General features: G+C 40.0%; 1 protein-coding gene across 5 annotated transcripts in view; it reads right to left on the bottom strand.

Annotated features, from left to right (window-relative positions):
• myo5aa (myosin VAa) overlaps nucleotides 1–14,037 on the bottom strand; it is a 50,249-nt gene that overhangs the window by 17,643 nt on the left and 18,569 nt on the right. For 4 of the 5 annotated variants that reach the window (XM_067495331.1, XM_067495332.1, XM_067495328.1 and 1 more), the window contains exons 8-22: nucleotides 12,992–13,099; nucleotides 12,636–12,742; nucleotides 11,590–11,855; nucleotides 11,301–11,382; nucleotides 10,928–11,068; nucleotides 10,275–10,400; nucleotides 8,174–8,257; nucleotides 5,259–5,414; nucleotides 4,867–4,964; nucleotides 4,661–4,747; nucleotides 4,316–4,424; nucleotides 3,957–4,168; nucleotides 3,590–3,746; nucleotides 3,257–3,496; nucleotides 2,919–3,167 (exon numbers count right to left, since the gene is read on the bottom strand). In XM_067495331.1, coding sequence (XP_067351432.1) covers nucleotides 2,919–3,167; nucleotides 3,257–3,496; nucleotides 3,590–3,746; nucleotides 3,957–4,168; nucleotides 4,316–4,424; nucleotides 4,661–4,747; nucleotides 4,867–4,964; nucleotides 5,259–5,414; nucleotides 8,174–8,257; nucleotides 10,275–10,400; nucleotides 10,928–11,068; nucleotides 11,301–11,382; nucleotides 11,590–11,855; nucleotides 12,636–12,742; nucleotides 12,992–13,099 — 2,222 coding nt within the window. The remainder of the gene's footprint in view (nucleotides 1–2,918; nucleotides 3,168–3,256; nucleotides 3,497–3,589; nucleotides 3,747–3,956; nucleotides 4,169–4,315; nucleotides 4,425–4,660; nucleotides 4,748–4,866; nucleotides 4,965–5,258; nucleotides 5,415–8,173; nucleotides 8,258–10,274; nucleotides 10,401–10,927; nucleotides 11,069–11,300; nucleotides 11,383–11,589; nucleotides 11,856–12,635; nucleotides 12,743–12,991; nucleotides 13,100–14,037) is intronic. The other variant, XM_067495330.1, reaches the window with a different exon arrangement.

The following is a 14,037-nucleotide window of genomic DNA, read 5'->3' as shown; positions in this document are numbered from 1 at the left end:
AGCAGGAAAGCTGTTTATTTACCATCTTATTGTTATAAATATGTTTTCTGCTCATAGTTGTTGAAGATTTAATGTCACCCAGTATTTGTATTTAAAAAATACATGTCTGACATAACAAGGTCTCATAAAGTTTCACAGACTGAGACTTAGTGGCTGTCTGACCACAGCAGAACAGACTGTTTGGTGTTAATTATCTGTGTGTTCATTGATTACCTTTTATTGATTTTGTATTTAATATATCCAACAGATCTTTCTAGAAACAATGTCTCAAAAATCCAGTTAGGTTGTGTTCCTCCAGTAACTAGCACTGATAAGCAGAACAGTATGTCATCCCTGACACCATCTGCCTCCCTGCATTTCTAAATGCAGGGCTGTTAGCACTTTCAGTCAGGACCATGGCAGGAAGCAGTTATACTGAGTTTAAACAATAAAATATAACGCAACAACAATGAGGCACAAGTGTCTTTTTGTGCTAGTCCCAAGTCTGGATAAATGCAGAGGGTTGTGTCAGGTAGCGCAGCCGATGAAAAACACATGCCAAATTAAACATGCCGAATCGTGGCTTCCATACCGGATCGGCCGTGGCCCAGGTTAACGACCAATGGTGCTGTTGACCTACAGGGTGCTGGTGGAAATTGGGCAACTGTTGGTCGAAGGAGGAGAGGAGGAAGGTGTGTTCATAGGCAGAGAGAGAAGAGGAAAGCCAATAGTGTTGGAATGACAATAGGGACTTGTTAGGGAATGTTGGGACTACGCATGACAGGGAAGGCTAGAGAGTTGGTTGACATGATGCAGAGAAGGAAGGTGGATATACTGTGTGTCCAGGAGACCAGGTGGAAAGGTAGCAAGGCTAGAAGCTTAGGAGCAGGGTTCAAGATGTTTTGCCATGGGTAATATAGGAAGAGAAATGGAGTGGGAGTTATCCTGAAAGAGCATAACTGAAAGAGGATGTAAGGAATGTTCTGGAGGTGGAAAGAGTATCAGATAGGTTGATGAGTCTGAAGCTGGAAATTGAAGGCTTGATCTTCATTGTTGTTAGTGATTATGAGAGGACTGAAGAGAGTAGACAGGAGTACAGGCAGATGTAGCATAAGGTGAAGGTAGAGGTGGCAAAGGCCAAACAAAGAGCATATGAGGACTTGTGTGAGCGAAGAGTAGAAGAGGTGACTGGTGTGGAGCAGGAAGTAGCAAAGATTAGTAAGAGTAAAGTGAAAGGCAGCTGCTCTTGAGGACATACCTGTGGAGGTATGGAAGTGTCAAGAGTAGAGGAAGATAGGCTAAGGGCAGAGGTGAACATTTGTGAGCAGCAATATGGTTTCATGCCTAGAAAGAGTACAACAGATGCAGTATTTGCTTTGAGGACGCTGATGGAGAAGTACAGAGAGGGTCATAGGGAGTTGCATTGTGTCTTCGTAGATTTAGAAAAAGCGTATGACAGGGTGCCGAGAGAGGAGCTGTGGTATTGTATGAGGACGTCTGGAGTGGCAGAGAAGTATGTTAGAGTGGTGCAGGACATGTATGAGAGCTGTAAGACAGTGGTGAGGTGGGCTGTAGGTGTGACAGAGGAGTTCAAGGTGGAGGTGGGTCTGCATCAAGCATCGGCTCTGAGCCGCTTCTTGTTTGCTCTGGTGATAGACAGGCTGACAGATTGTGATCTGTAGTGAGAGCAGGGAGCAGGTGGAGGAAAACCTAGAGAGGTGGAGGTCTGTTTATTTTGGAAGCCTGGCTTACAGATTTTAAATGACAAAAAAATGGGGCTTTCTGACTTTTCTTTTTTTTCCTTTTGGTTGTGTTTATATTGCAGCAGTGGCATGGGGAAAGAAAAAGAGAGAGGAGACACACTCAGCTTATCCACAGTGGGAACTGAATTTGAAAAGTATTTGTTATACACATTCCTGTTGGAGAAAGCTGACTATGTGCATATAACCAAGGGGAATCTACATTCTTCATGAGAAATACAACAAAATTGGGGAAACCAGCTTTCCTCTTTATGTGAAAGTTAAGAAATCAGCTTTCCTGAAAAAGCTCCTGGGTGCCAGGGTTACTGTTGTTTAGTCCCTAAATGGCAAAATATGATCCCATCAATTAACCACATTAATATTATTAATTGATCTAATCTTTTTAAAGCCAATTCAGACACATCTCTTAGTGTGAGAGTGTTGGATTAAAACTGTTTACACGGCAAACATAGCTCCATAATATGGCATTTGATGCTACAGCAGCGAAAAGCTGAATGAGTGAGAAAGCATTGACATAGCTATGCTTGCTCATTGTTTAATTAAAGTCTACGTAAAGTCAGAAAATGAAACTAACACACCGTGTCTGAAAGCAGGCTAAATAAGTCCCTTTAACATGGCCCTCTCTTCCTTTTTACTCTGCTGTCACTCAACAGCAACATGAAGAAATTTTCTAATGGTGTCACGACAAGTCTGCCCTGATGGTGTGTGTAGCCCAGGGTCAAACAGACACACAGACCTGAAATTGGATTGATGTAGTGGCAATGTTCCCAATGCAGAGCACTGATAGAAAAAGAAAGGGTTTTTGATTTGACAGAAAGTTCAGATTAACACACACTCTGCAGTATCCTAAGAGTAATCACTGCTCCACCTGGCAGATCAACGCAGCATTGTAACAGGATACTGAGGAGGTGGTTTAGCCTGGAATCTGCATAGAATACATCCCCTATCTACCCAGATTAATGCATGAATCACTCAGCACTTTTAGGCCGCTACATCTGTACAAGTTGATATGCAAATAAAGTTTGAACAACTATGACATACAACTATGACTAAAGATATAAAAGAGGAGAAAAAGACAACAGTGGAGACAGACTGAGGAGCATAAGCTCTACTGTATATAAACTCTGCACACAGAAGTGATGGGGCAGAGGGCATAGGTGTTAGTGTGTTCCGCCTTACTCTCTCCATTTCATCCCTGTAAGTCTGGGCCCAGTCCTCAATGGTCTTCTTCTCCTGCTGCGTGGCACTCAGCTCCCTCTTCAGCCGCTCCAGCTCCTCCAGCAGCGAGGTCACCTGGTTGGCTTTGTTCTTGGCCTCCTCCTCCATGCCGCGCAGCCGGTTGAGCTCACCACGCATCCTCTCACTGTCTGCTGCATAGGAATTCTCCAGACCAATTAATCTCTCGTTTATTGACCGATTTTCTTTATTCTGAAAGTACAAGATAGATGTTAACACAGAGACACACATATACACATTCTTTTTAAACAACAATTGGGAAAATAATGTCAACGTCTCACCTGCTCATCGATCTTTCTCTGCAGCTGCATGATCTTGTTCTCCATGCCTTTGTTGAGCTTCTTAAAGTGCTCTACAGAGCGAGCTTCAATCTTAAGCTTCTTCAGCTGGCGCTTGGCCCTCATCCTGCGGATGCAGCACTGCAAGTAGACAATTGAGCAAAGGCAGCGCTTGTACCAGCACCGAGCCAACCAACCACGGATACGCTTCTGAATAATTACTGCCATGTGCTCCCGCAGTAGCTATAGATGGACATAAATAGTGATTAGTAACATTAGTGCACATACTATGGGGATCTCATAAGATAATTATGTGCAGCATTATCTGCGTCTTACCGCCTGGTACTTCTGACGGGCAATGTAGGCTCGCAAGATGGTCTGCATGGCCAGGGCGGCAGCTTGCTTCTGCCTGTAGCATTTCCTGGCCACATACATTCTCTGGTACTTCTGAATGATTGTTGCTGCCAGAGTGCGCCGCATAAACTTAGCAAGGCTGAAGGGAGCCAGGAGAGGGTTAGATAATAATTTACAAATGTGCAATACTTAATGTAAAAGTTTAGATTTTTAGAGTTACTTTAGAATTCTACTGGAACGGCAGAAGCTCTTTTTAGTCAAAACAGTTCACCCTGCTTTATGTTTATTTTAAAGAAATTTTTTTGTAAGAAAGAGAGGCACATGTGAATATGTAGTTCAGCCGACTCACCAACGAGCCTGGTATCCTCTGGTGAACCTCTGAATGGTGATTGCAGCGCTGCGCATGCGCAGATACTTCTTACGTACCAGCCAGCAGCGAATGGTTTTCTGGATACGAATGCAGGCAGCACGCAACTTATCTGCCCTCAATTTCTCCAGATATGCAACCTGGCCTGCCCGGAAGAAGATCTTGGTCTTACCAAATTGGTATTTATCCTGGTCCTGACAGATGACAGAAGCAGAACAAGACGGTGACTAGACATGCAGTCAATTCAACAAAACATAAATAGTCAGTATAGCGTTTTTATGACTTTTTATTACTAAAAAATTTCATTTTAATAAGAAAAGTGACAAAACAGACAATCTGACCTGTACTAGTTTCTCAAGAACATTTTTGCAGGTCAACTTCTTGTCTGGGAGCACGTCCTTCTGCTTCATCAGCACTCTGTAGCGGCTGAAGAACTCTTGGTACGTCCATCTGACACACACACACACACACACACACACACACACACACACACACACAGTCAGAAGGTTGTTATGACCTAAGCATTTAACCCCTTTCTGGTTTTTGGAGTAAAACTGCAATAAGGTTGACAGTATGCTTTGCTGATAAGAAGACAGCAAGAAAAGAGACTTCATTTTATACATGTTTAGAATATTGCTGTGAAGTAACAATCAATGAGAGTCAAAAACTCAGTGTTGCATCAGTACCTGGATGGAAATCCTGCAGCAGAGATGCGGATGGTTTCTAGGACACCGCAGGCTCTGAGCTGCTGGACTGCACGTTTGGGGTCAAACCTGCCAAAAACAATCAGATCAATCAATATTGCCTTTGTGAACTACACTTGAGTACATACTGTCACTAAAGCCCCTTCACACAATTCTGCAATTACAGATACTGTAGAGAAAAGACTCACGAGAAGGCCAACTTGAAGTCATTGGGTTTGATGCAGCGGACGTAGTGTGGAGTGGTGGCATTTAAGGTCTCCATCAGCATTTGCAAAGAGTTGCGAAACTATAAGAAAAACATTATGATCATCATCCACAACAGCATCATATTTTTGGACTACTTAGTCTAATCCATTTTTAAAAATCAACTCAGGGTCATTATATATATTTTTTTACTATTAAATTAATTAAAGGAGGCTAATTAGGGAATATTATGATCTTCCTTGTACGTGATATTTACCAAAATGAACTGAGTGTGTAGAGCTTTCAATCTATAAATATTTATACTCAGTGTGCAGGCATTTGACTGTATTACACAACAGCGTCAGTCCACAAACCTGCACTGCGGAGAGATACCAACCTGGCAACCAACAGTCTTCTTGTGCTCCTTGCTGCTTGCTTCCCGGCTTTTGTCAGGTTTAATGCTGAGGCGGGTCCGGCCTCCAGTTCCAGAGATCTGACCTGTGGGGCTGGTGGTTTTTAGCTCGTCCTGAAATAACTCTACCAGCAGGTCGAACTGTAAAAAAGCCCAAATGACAGTCAGAAATAGGAAAGCCAATGGAAAGGTTGTATACTGTAAGCCATATTGATCTACTCAGGAGTAACTTAATGACAAAGCATTGTATGGTGGATAATTATGTTTCAGTTTAATCACTGTAGTTTGACCATAAGTAAAAAAAAAGTAAAAGTTTTTTTTTTTTAGAGCCATGCATTTGGATTAAATATACTTACTGCGTCGTGCACACAGGCTTACAAAGCAGGATGACCGCTCTGTTTGAAGCATTGCCACAAGCCTTAATCATTTTTCTGAGTATTTAAAACCATGACACAGGTGATTGACAAAGATGATTTACTATTTAAATTTGTAGAAATCATCATTCAAGTCTAGTAATGACGTGTATGGTTTGACGTGAGTTAGTTAGAAACATTTTCACACAAAAAACACCAAAAAAGCAGTTTGATAGATAAAGTAATGGGTGAGTAGAGCTCACTTGATTTATTAAAATTTGTTAAGTTGTTAAGATTAAGCTAATGAAAACAATGAAAAGACTAGGTTTTCTTATATATGACAGTGTACTGTTGCCATATATAAGTGCATGGCATTATTTTGCCATGAATTCTGCCATCACGCTCCATGTAACACTGAGGTTTTTTGAGAAGGAGACTGTGTTATGTTTGCAAATCCTCCTTTGGTGATCAGAGTGTTGTCATGCCGCTTCTCTCGCCAACCTCATTAAGCAGGACAGCCATGGCCACAACGGCCTTGCATGCTGCTCACGCTCAGTATCAATCTGAAAAAATTAAAATACTCTCCTTCCTTTGTCCCTTCATTTTTTGTCTATTCCCCGTTTTTCCTCCCCCAGTGCCTTTAGTCTTCTGCATGCAGCAAACAAAGATGCACACACACACACACACACACACCCACACTTCAATATCCAGTGCTGTTAGAGTGCCAATAACTGTGCCAAAGAGAGAGGCAGGAAGGAGGGAAGATAAAGGAAGAGCTACAGGCGGCCCAGCGTTTTAAGAACGCCTCTGTTTACCTTCTGCTGGCAGGGGAGTGTTGTCATGATGAAGACAGAACCAAACATACATGGACAACAAATGGAGACACAGTGACAACAGAAACACAATGACATTACAAGGAGCCCAAAAAAAAAAAAAAAACAACCAAACAAAAATCAAACCCCAAACAGTTCACATTCATTGCCATCAAAAACCACAATATGTATCAACAATTCTAACCTGAAAAGAAATAAAACCAGGCAGACTGCTGATGAACATGTACAGTAATGGGAAGAGCCTGGTGTGATAGGGATTTTTGATCAAATCCAATTCCAAACATTTTGGGATGCAATTCCACTGTTTTCCGTTGATAAACAAGAATGGCTGATATTTTATCTGCTGTTACTTTGACCATGTTCCGAGATCACCAATATACCATTCTGATTAAACTTGCAAGTGGATGCTGGTATTAACTTGAGACTCCTTTGAGAGTGCACTAAGATTTTTCGACAGCAACACACTCTTTATCTGGATGCATCATACACACAGAAAAGCAGTAAGGGTACAGCAAATGGGATGTGCAAACCCCGGAGGTGACTGTGATTAAACAGCTTTTTTTCTGGAGAGTCATTGCATGTCGATGCCAGGAAAAAAGTGTCAGTGGTGCATCCTGTTCATGTATGTGATGATGTACATCAGGGTGCTGGGTGGTGGAGTCATTATGACCTCATTGGTTGAAGGCAGATACACAAATAATAATAAACTGATGATTAAATATAGAAGAAAAGAACTTTAATTGTAAGCCCATTGACAAGTTTAACACTTTTCAACAGACTTTAAATATGCACAGAGCTAATGGATACAAGCAAGGTATAGGCCAAACACACACACACAAAATGATGGGGGAGCTTGGCAGAAAACTAAAAAGAAACTTAACAAGACTAAATCTCATTAAGTTGTCCTTACCATTTAATCTCAACTGTGTCATTGATTTCCATGGCAACTATCAGACATACAGTTTGTCTGTGTGTGTAAAGTGATTGTTAGAATTTAGAGCCGACAGTGTCTTAACCTTTTCCCTGGTCTGCTCCTGCTGGAATCTATAAGAAAACTGTGTGGGTATTTTGGACAAACACACTGCAAAGTGTGTGTGTGTTTTTGTGTGTGTATGAGGATTTAAAGGCTTAGATCCTTTTTGACCCAAGAAGGTTTTACACACAGATCCTGAAAGTTAATTGGGACTTAACAACACATGTGTATTAGTGTGTGAGTGTGTGAAGAAAGAGACTGTATCCCACACTTATATAAAGCTATCAAGCTTATGTGATTTTTTTCAATTAAATAGTATCCTCTTCCCAAATTAGACTATATTCACTAGACTATATCACTTTTGTTGTGAAGTCCTACTTTAAAACAAATAATACAAAGCTATTGAGAAAAATTACTTCTCCTCAGTGAGTTATGTTTGTCAGTGACTCAGCTTTGAGTGTCTACATTTATTAATCTATGTTTGTCGGCCATCTGAAAAACACTTAACATAAACAAACTAAAATCTCATTGACAAAAAAAAATTCCTGAATCAAACATTTGTCTCCACTGTTATAGTAAAAATGGTTGTCTGTCCGTCAGAGGAGGGCGCTGCTTCCCTGAGCTTTCAGTTAGTGAACAATAGTAACAATATGTTTCACTGACAGCAGGCACCCGAGCTTTAAGCTACACTACTTGCATCTCTGTAGCCTGGCTGTGATCTCACTTTGACTTGCACCTCACCTTGCTTGCTTTCATCACATTGATCTGTTCTTCGTTCACAGTGTCCTTGTTCTTCTCCAGGAAACCTTCACACTGGTACTCGACCTGCTCAATGACAAGACAGCACAGTTTGTGTTATAACTATGAGACACCTCAGTGGGATTTTATCAGGTTGTTGATTCCTTTACAACAAAAGTTTACAGTTTACCTACTTCACTATGACTCTGGCTAATGAAAATGTTCTAAAGGTGCAAGTTTAGCCTAACTTTGGACATAACCTGTGTTTAAACCATATAATGTTCTTTTCTAACATTCGCTCTGTGCTTCACTATAGGACTCTCCTCGGTGGGACCAACTATGGAAGCTCCAATGACACCGAGTATGGTCCCAGAGGATGGCTCATGCTCATAAACATGTTGGAAATTTTAGACCTGAATTTTTTTCAGGGAAATCACGTGTTGCTGAAAACACACAACTCTACAGTTGTAGCTTATATCCACCATCTGGGCAGAAATCAATCAAGCTACACAGACTGGGCCAGAAAACAATTTTGTGGAGCAGCACAAAGTCTATGTCCCTCATGTCTCTCGTCAGAGAATGTCTTAATGGATGTTGGAGGCCATATCTGTAGCATATAGGTGAAGGGGAGTTCGACCTCCACTGGGGCTGAGGGCTCACTCCACCAGGAGCATGGCCACGTCGTGGTCCCTGTTTAAGGGGTGTCAGTTCATGACATCTGTACAACAGCATGTTGGGCTACTCCCCACACATTTGTCAGTTATTAAAAACTGGATATTGCAGGACCATCAATTGCTCACACTGTGATGATAACACAGGGTCCAGATTAAAATTTGACTCTTGACCACAGTTGCATGCATGGTTGGGAAGAGCTTATGCAATCTGGGAGTTGGCTATATCTACCATAGTGAAACAAAGAGTGAAAATTGGAATAAGAACACTGGGTTACTTAACATAATTCATGGTTCTCTGATAACAGAGTGAGGTATTTCACTAATGTTTCCCTCCTTGCATAGGCACAGAAAGAAATCTGCCTATAATGAGTTAGGGGGGACAGTCGGCCGTGACATTAAGAGGAGGGTGGAGCCCGAAGCACAGCTCGACCTGTAACTGACAAACGCAGTCTCATCCGTAGTTCGTCACGCCGAGGCAAATCCCATACACCTCACTCTGTTATCAAAGAACCAGTGATTACGTTAATAACCTAACATTTCTAGAGTCAAAATTTAACAGAGATTGACCAGTAACAGCTCAGGCAATGAGGTATGCACGGCACAGCCCCAGCCCTTGATGTGCATACTTTTAATCATATCTGTGAAACTGCCTATTTTAATATCAGGGGACTTCATTTAAACTCCCTTGACCTTGTTTGCAACCTTAGACTGAGGATCTAAAAACAGACATGAAAAATAATACGGTAACACAGCACCTTAATAAAATACATTACACACTAAAGTGGATTACACCAGCGTGCGCGTGCACACACACATACACACACTTCATTGCCTTTTGTATTTCTGTGCCTATGCAAGGAGGGAAACAATCCAAACAGTGACAACTATATATATATATATATATATATCTATCTATATCTATATCTATCTATATCTATATCTATATCTATATAACTATATAACTATAACTATATATAACTATATATATAACTATATATATATATAGTTATATATATAGATAACTATATATATATATATCTATATCTATATCTATATATATATCTATATCTATATATCTATATCTATATCTATATATCTATATATCTATCTATATCTATATATCTATATCTATATATCTATATCTATATCTATCTATCTATATATATATATATAAAGGTCATCCTGCTTCCAGCTATTCCAGCTATAAATATCTCAGAGCAGCACTGCAGCACCCACTGCAGCCAATCTGCTCCTAAATGTTGTCTATGGAACTAAAAGAGCACACTGTAGCATAAATCATTAATCTATCAATACCTGCTGTGTCATTACTTTTTGCTGAATATGGGACGTTCGAGTTCCAAAAGAGAAATAACTGTAATACCATGATTAACGATATGCCAACATCAAACAAACATGCCAGTCATTCCCACCTTGTCAGCAAAATGTTGGATGATGAAGGCACGATTGGACATGCGTGGCTTCTCGAAGAGGGAGCAGGTCTTTAGATGAGTGTTGTACAATTTTTGAGCCCAAGAATCATCTGAACCTTTAGGCATCTTGCAAGCAAAAGAAAAACACATAGCAGGAAATAAATAAATAAATAAAAACAAAAATCAAGAAAAACATACAGAGGACATCTGCTGATAAACTATGGAAAGAATAAAAGAAACTGCATTACACTGTAAAGGTGTCTCCAAACATATATTTTATTGTCACTCAGTGTTTTCAGACATTTTTCTTTGCCCTGCTGTAAAGTTAGCAATGTGTGGCCTGCCTCAAATATCAACTGCTTGTAAACTCATCATCAAAATGTAAAGCATAAAGTACGTGCGAATGGAAACACTATTCTCAGTGATTTTCCACCCCAGCCCATAAGCCTCTGCTTAACATGAAGCATGGACTTACTTTATGTCTTATTTATGAGAAGATTTTTATTCTAGAATCATTATTCATAAGTCATTGAGTATTTTGTAACTGTATAATCTTCTAAGCATGTGTTACAATGAATGGTACTGCTGTCTTGGAAACTGTTCTCTGCATTTTAAACATTTTAATATATTTATGGGGACTATGTCAGATATACCTTGCATTCCTCATCCAGCAGGTCCAGGATTCCCATCTTGGCTTCTATGAGGTTGATGCAGGGCTGATTGTCATAAAAGTCAATCAGAGTCCAGGGGATCTCCTCTTTCATGTACTCCTCCTGCTCCAGCTTGAACACATGCTGCATACACACAGTGGGTACTTTTGCTTTACACTCCTCACTGATACCAGTAAGTCAACAATCCAAATATTATTCCACATTCTTGAATATCATCATGCTCTTAAAATAATATAATAAGTAATAAGTCATATAATATAATAATAAGTCTGTGCTTATTTTGCCTAAGTCAACTTTTAATCTATATTTGGTTCATTTTTTTTGTGAAAATATTACTGTAACATATGCTGCTCACCATGTTGAATTGTTGCTGGAGTTTCTCATTGGCATAGTTGATACAGAATTGCTCAAAGCTGTTGATCTCAAATGTCTCAAACCTTGTAAGAAAAAGGAAACTTGCTACCTTTAACTCAATGAATAACATCTTTTTTTCATTTAAAAAAAATCTAAAGATACATAATCAAGTTTAATCAGGTCATGCATCATCTAGAATTATTCAACGGTAATAAAAAGACATATACTGTAGGTTAGCTACATTTCCAACTAATAACCACCAACACTGACAGGTGAATGCGTGGACGTACCCGTAGATGTCGAGGACCCCAATGAATGAGTGCTGTTTAACATTTGTGACTAGAGCCTTGTTGACGTGCTCTACAATCCAGTTAAAGAGTTTGGCATAGATATGTTTGGACAGTGCGTCACGGGCGTTGGTGGCCTGCAGACGAGGGAGTGGCTTGATATATGTCTCTGTGGCTGTCTTTAGCTTCCTGTGGCACAGCCACTGAGCCATGTCCTGGTAGGTCACACCCACCAGCTCGCAGAATGCCGTCAGGTGGCGATTGTTAGGCTATGGGAAAAGGAACATAATATCAATCATTACCAAGAAACACTGAACAAGATGTCAGTTAGGAAAATGTGTACTTCCTTATTTGGACCTATTCACAAAATGTCTTCAAGTCTTTACTTTTTTTTCGCTCTCATAAGAAGGACATTGAGGATGTAAGTATATTGTTGACAGTGTCTCCAGAAAAGCAGTACATCATTATGGCTTTAACTTATTACTTCTTCACTTCAAATTCCTCTTGTATGTCTCACCATTATTTATATATTTCCATTTATTACAGACTACCATTTATATTATTCACTCTATCGCTCTACCGTAGCAGCGGTAATGTGGTCAGAGTCTTCCAGTGCATAATGCTACAGTGTGGGAGTCCTTTTACAGATCATCTAACAGATTCAATTAATAATAGGGTACAGGCTAACTGATTAAAGGGCATCTTAATAATGTTATTGACAATCTAAGCTTTTGAACTACAGAACTTAATAGTGAGTTTTCTCCGTTTAGCAAAATGCTGTACTTAAGGAAATTGAAAAACTTCATTACTATGATCATGTCATGAGTCACAGGAGGTCAGCTGAAGTCAAATGAGGAGAAACATTTGTCCCAAAATAAACAAAAATATGATTAGAAACATAACAGAAGGCAGTGCAGAGAAATATTTCTTAATAAATGCAGATGTCTTGGGAGGAAAAACAAACAACACATACACATGCGCACACACACACACACACACACACACAATTCACATGATCACATGGTAAACATTTTAAATATTCTTCTCACAGCAATGAGGCTGCTGTCTGAATCTTTGTCCTTTATCTCAACATTTCCCAGATGAAGAATAGCAGCCAAAACCTGGAACAATCCCATCTGATAGGACTCATTAATACCTGCAGAGGACACACAGGTTATTTACTTCAGTAATCCCAAAACTTTGTTAGTATCCTATATTATTCCCACATTCAAACCAAAACTTTACTGCTTCGTGCTTTTTTAATATATCTATCTATCTATCTATCTATCTATATATCTTATTCTTATGCACAAAATCGAGTTTTTAATAAAGTACATCGAGTTGTTTCTACATCTTCCACAGCAATGTGTGTATGTATTTTTACACCTGAGCCGATGTCTGTTACCGAGCAATGTGAAGGCATTGCGAGTGGTGCAAAGCTCTTTGGTATCATCCACACCGTCAATAACAGGGCTCCGGCCTTGCCTAGTGTACAGGAAGTCGTTTGCACTGCCTGATGAAGAGACAGACAAAGATAATAAATTAGCCAACAGACGTTTAAAGTCAAATGTCAGAGGGTTCTTAAACTGGTCACGGACTAAAGACTATATAGCATAGCAAGGTTTCCCAACACACTCCCTATACTCTCCTACAGCAGAGGGGAGGAAATGTTCTTTTATATGAAAAATCAAATTCTCAAACCCTGAAGTCCCTCAAAGTGATATGACTTTTGATAATACCCTACTTTCATTTTTGGACAATGTATCAATACTGTGGAGACACAGTCAGTTTCTTCATACACACTTCACTTTGAATTAAGGCATGGCCTGTTGCCTGGCAATAACAGGCCCTGACTCTGACAACCTCTTCATTTACTCAGCCAAGAAGCCAGCAAGAGAGAAAAACAGACAGCAGTGTGTGTGTGTGTGTGTGTGTGTGTGTGTGTGTGTGTGTGTGTGTGTGTGTGTGTGTGTGTGTGTGTGTGTGTGTGTGTTACATGACTAGGATGAGCAGGTGCAGGTCCACAGTGGGAGTGCTTTCTATGAGTGCCTGTTAAACCACATGGCAAGTTAAATACATCATAACTGAAATTAAATCTGATATGCGGCACTGCTCTGCACTGCACCTCGCTGTGTTTACTGAAGAGACTTTTTGAGATGTGGAGGGGGGTAATCGTTTTTATATCCTAGTTGGTTCTATCTTGGGCTCCCAGCAGGATCGCTTCCCATGTGGTGTTAGAATTTAAACATGGCACATAACGTGATGCATAAAAATCCGGAAATAATGGCAATAAAACCTTAATTTATTTTTTTTTTTTTTGAGTTGATGGATTTTCAGTGTTCTGGTAGATTTCCTGCTGTGCTGTTACTACTGTAGCTGAAGATTTTCATATATTTGTGCTCTTCCTTTTTCTGTGAGGGTTGCCTGGAAGCTGGTTTCAGTTTAGAATAG

The sequence above is a fragment of the Channa argus genome, chromosome 2, assembly GCF_033026475.1.
Source record: "Channa argus isolate prfri chromosome 2, Channa argus male v1.0, whole genome shotgun sequence".
Taxonomy (NCBI): domain Eukaryota; kingdom Metazoa; phylum Chordata; class Actinopteri; order Anabantiformes; family Channidae; genus Channa; species Channa argus.
The sequence above is the reverse complement of the archived record's forward strand: the minus strand, read 5'-3'. Positions and strand labels throughout refer to the sequence as shown.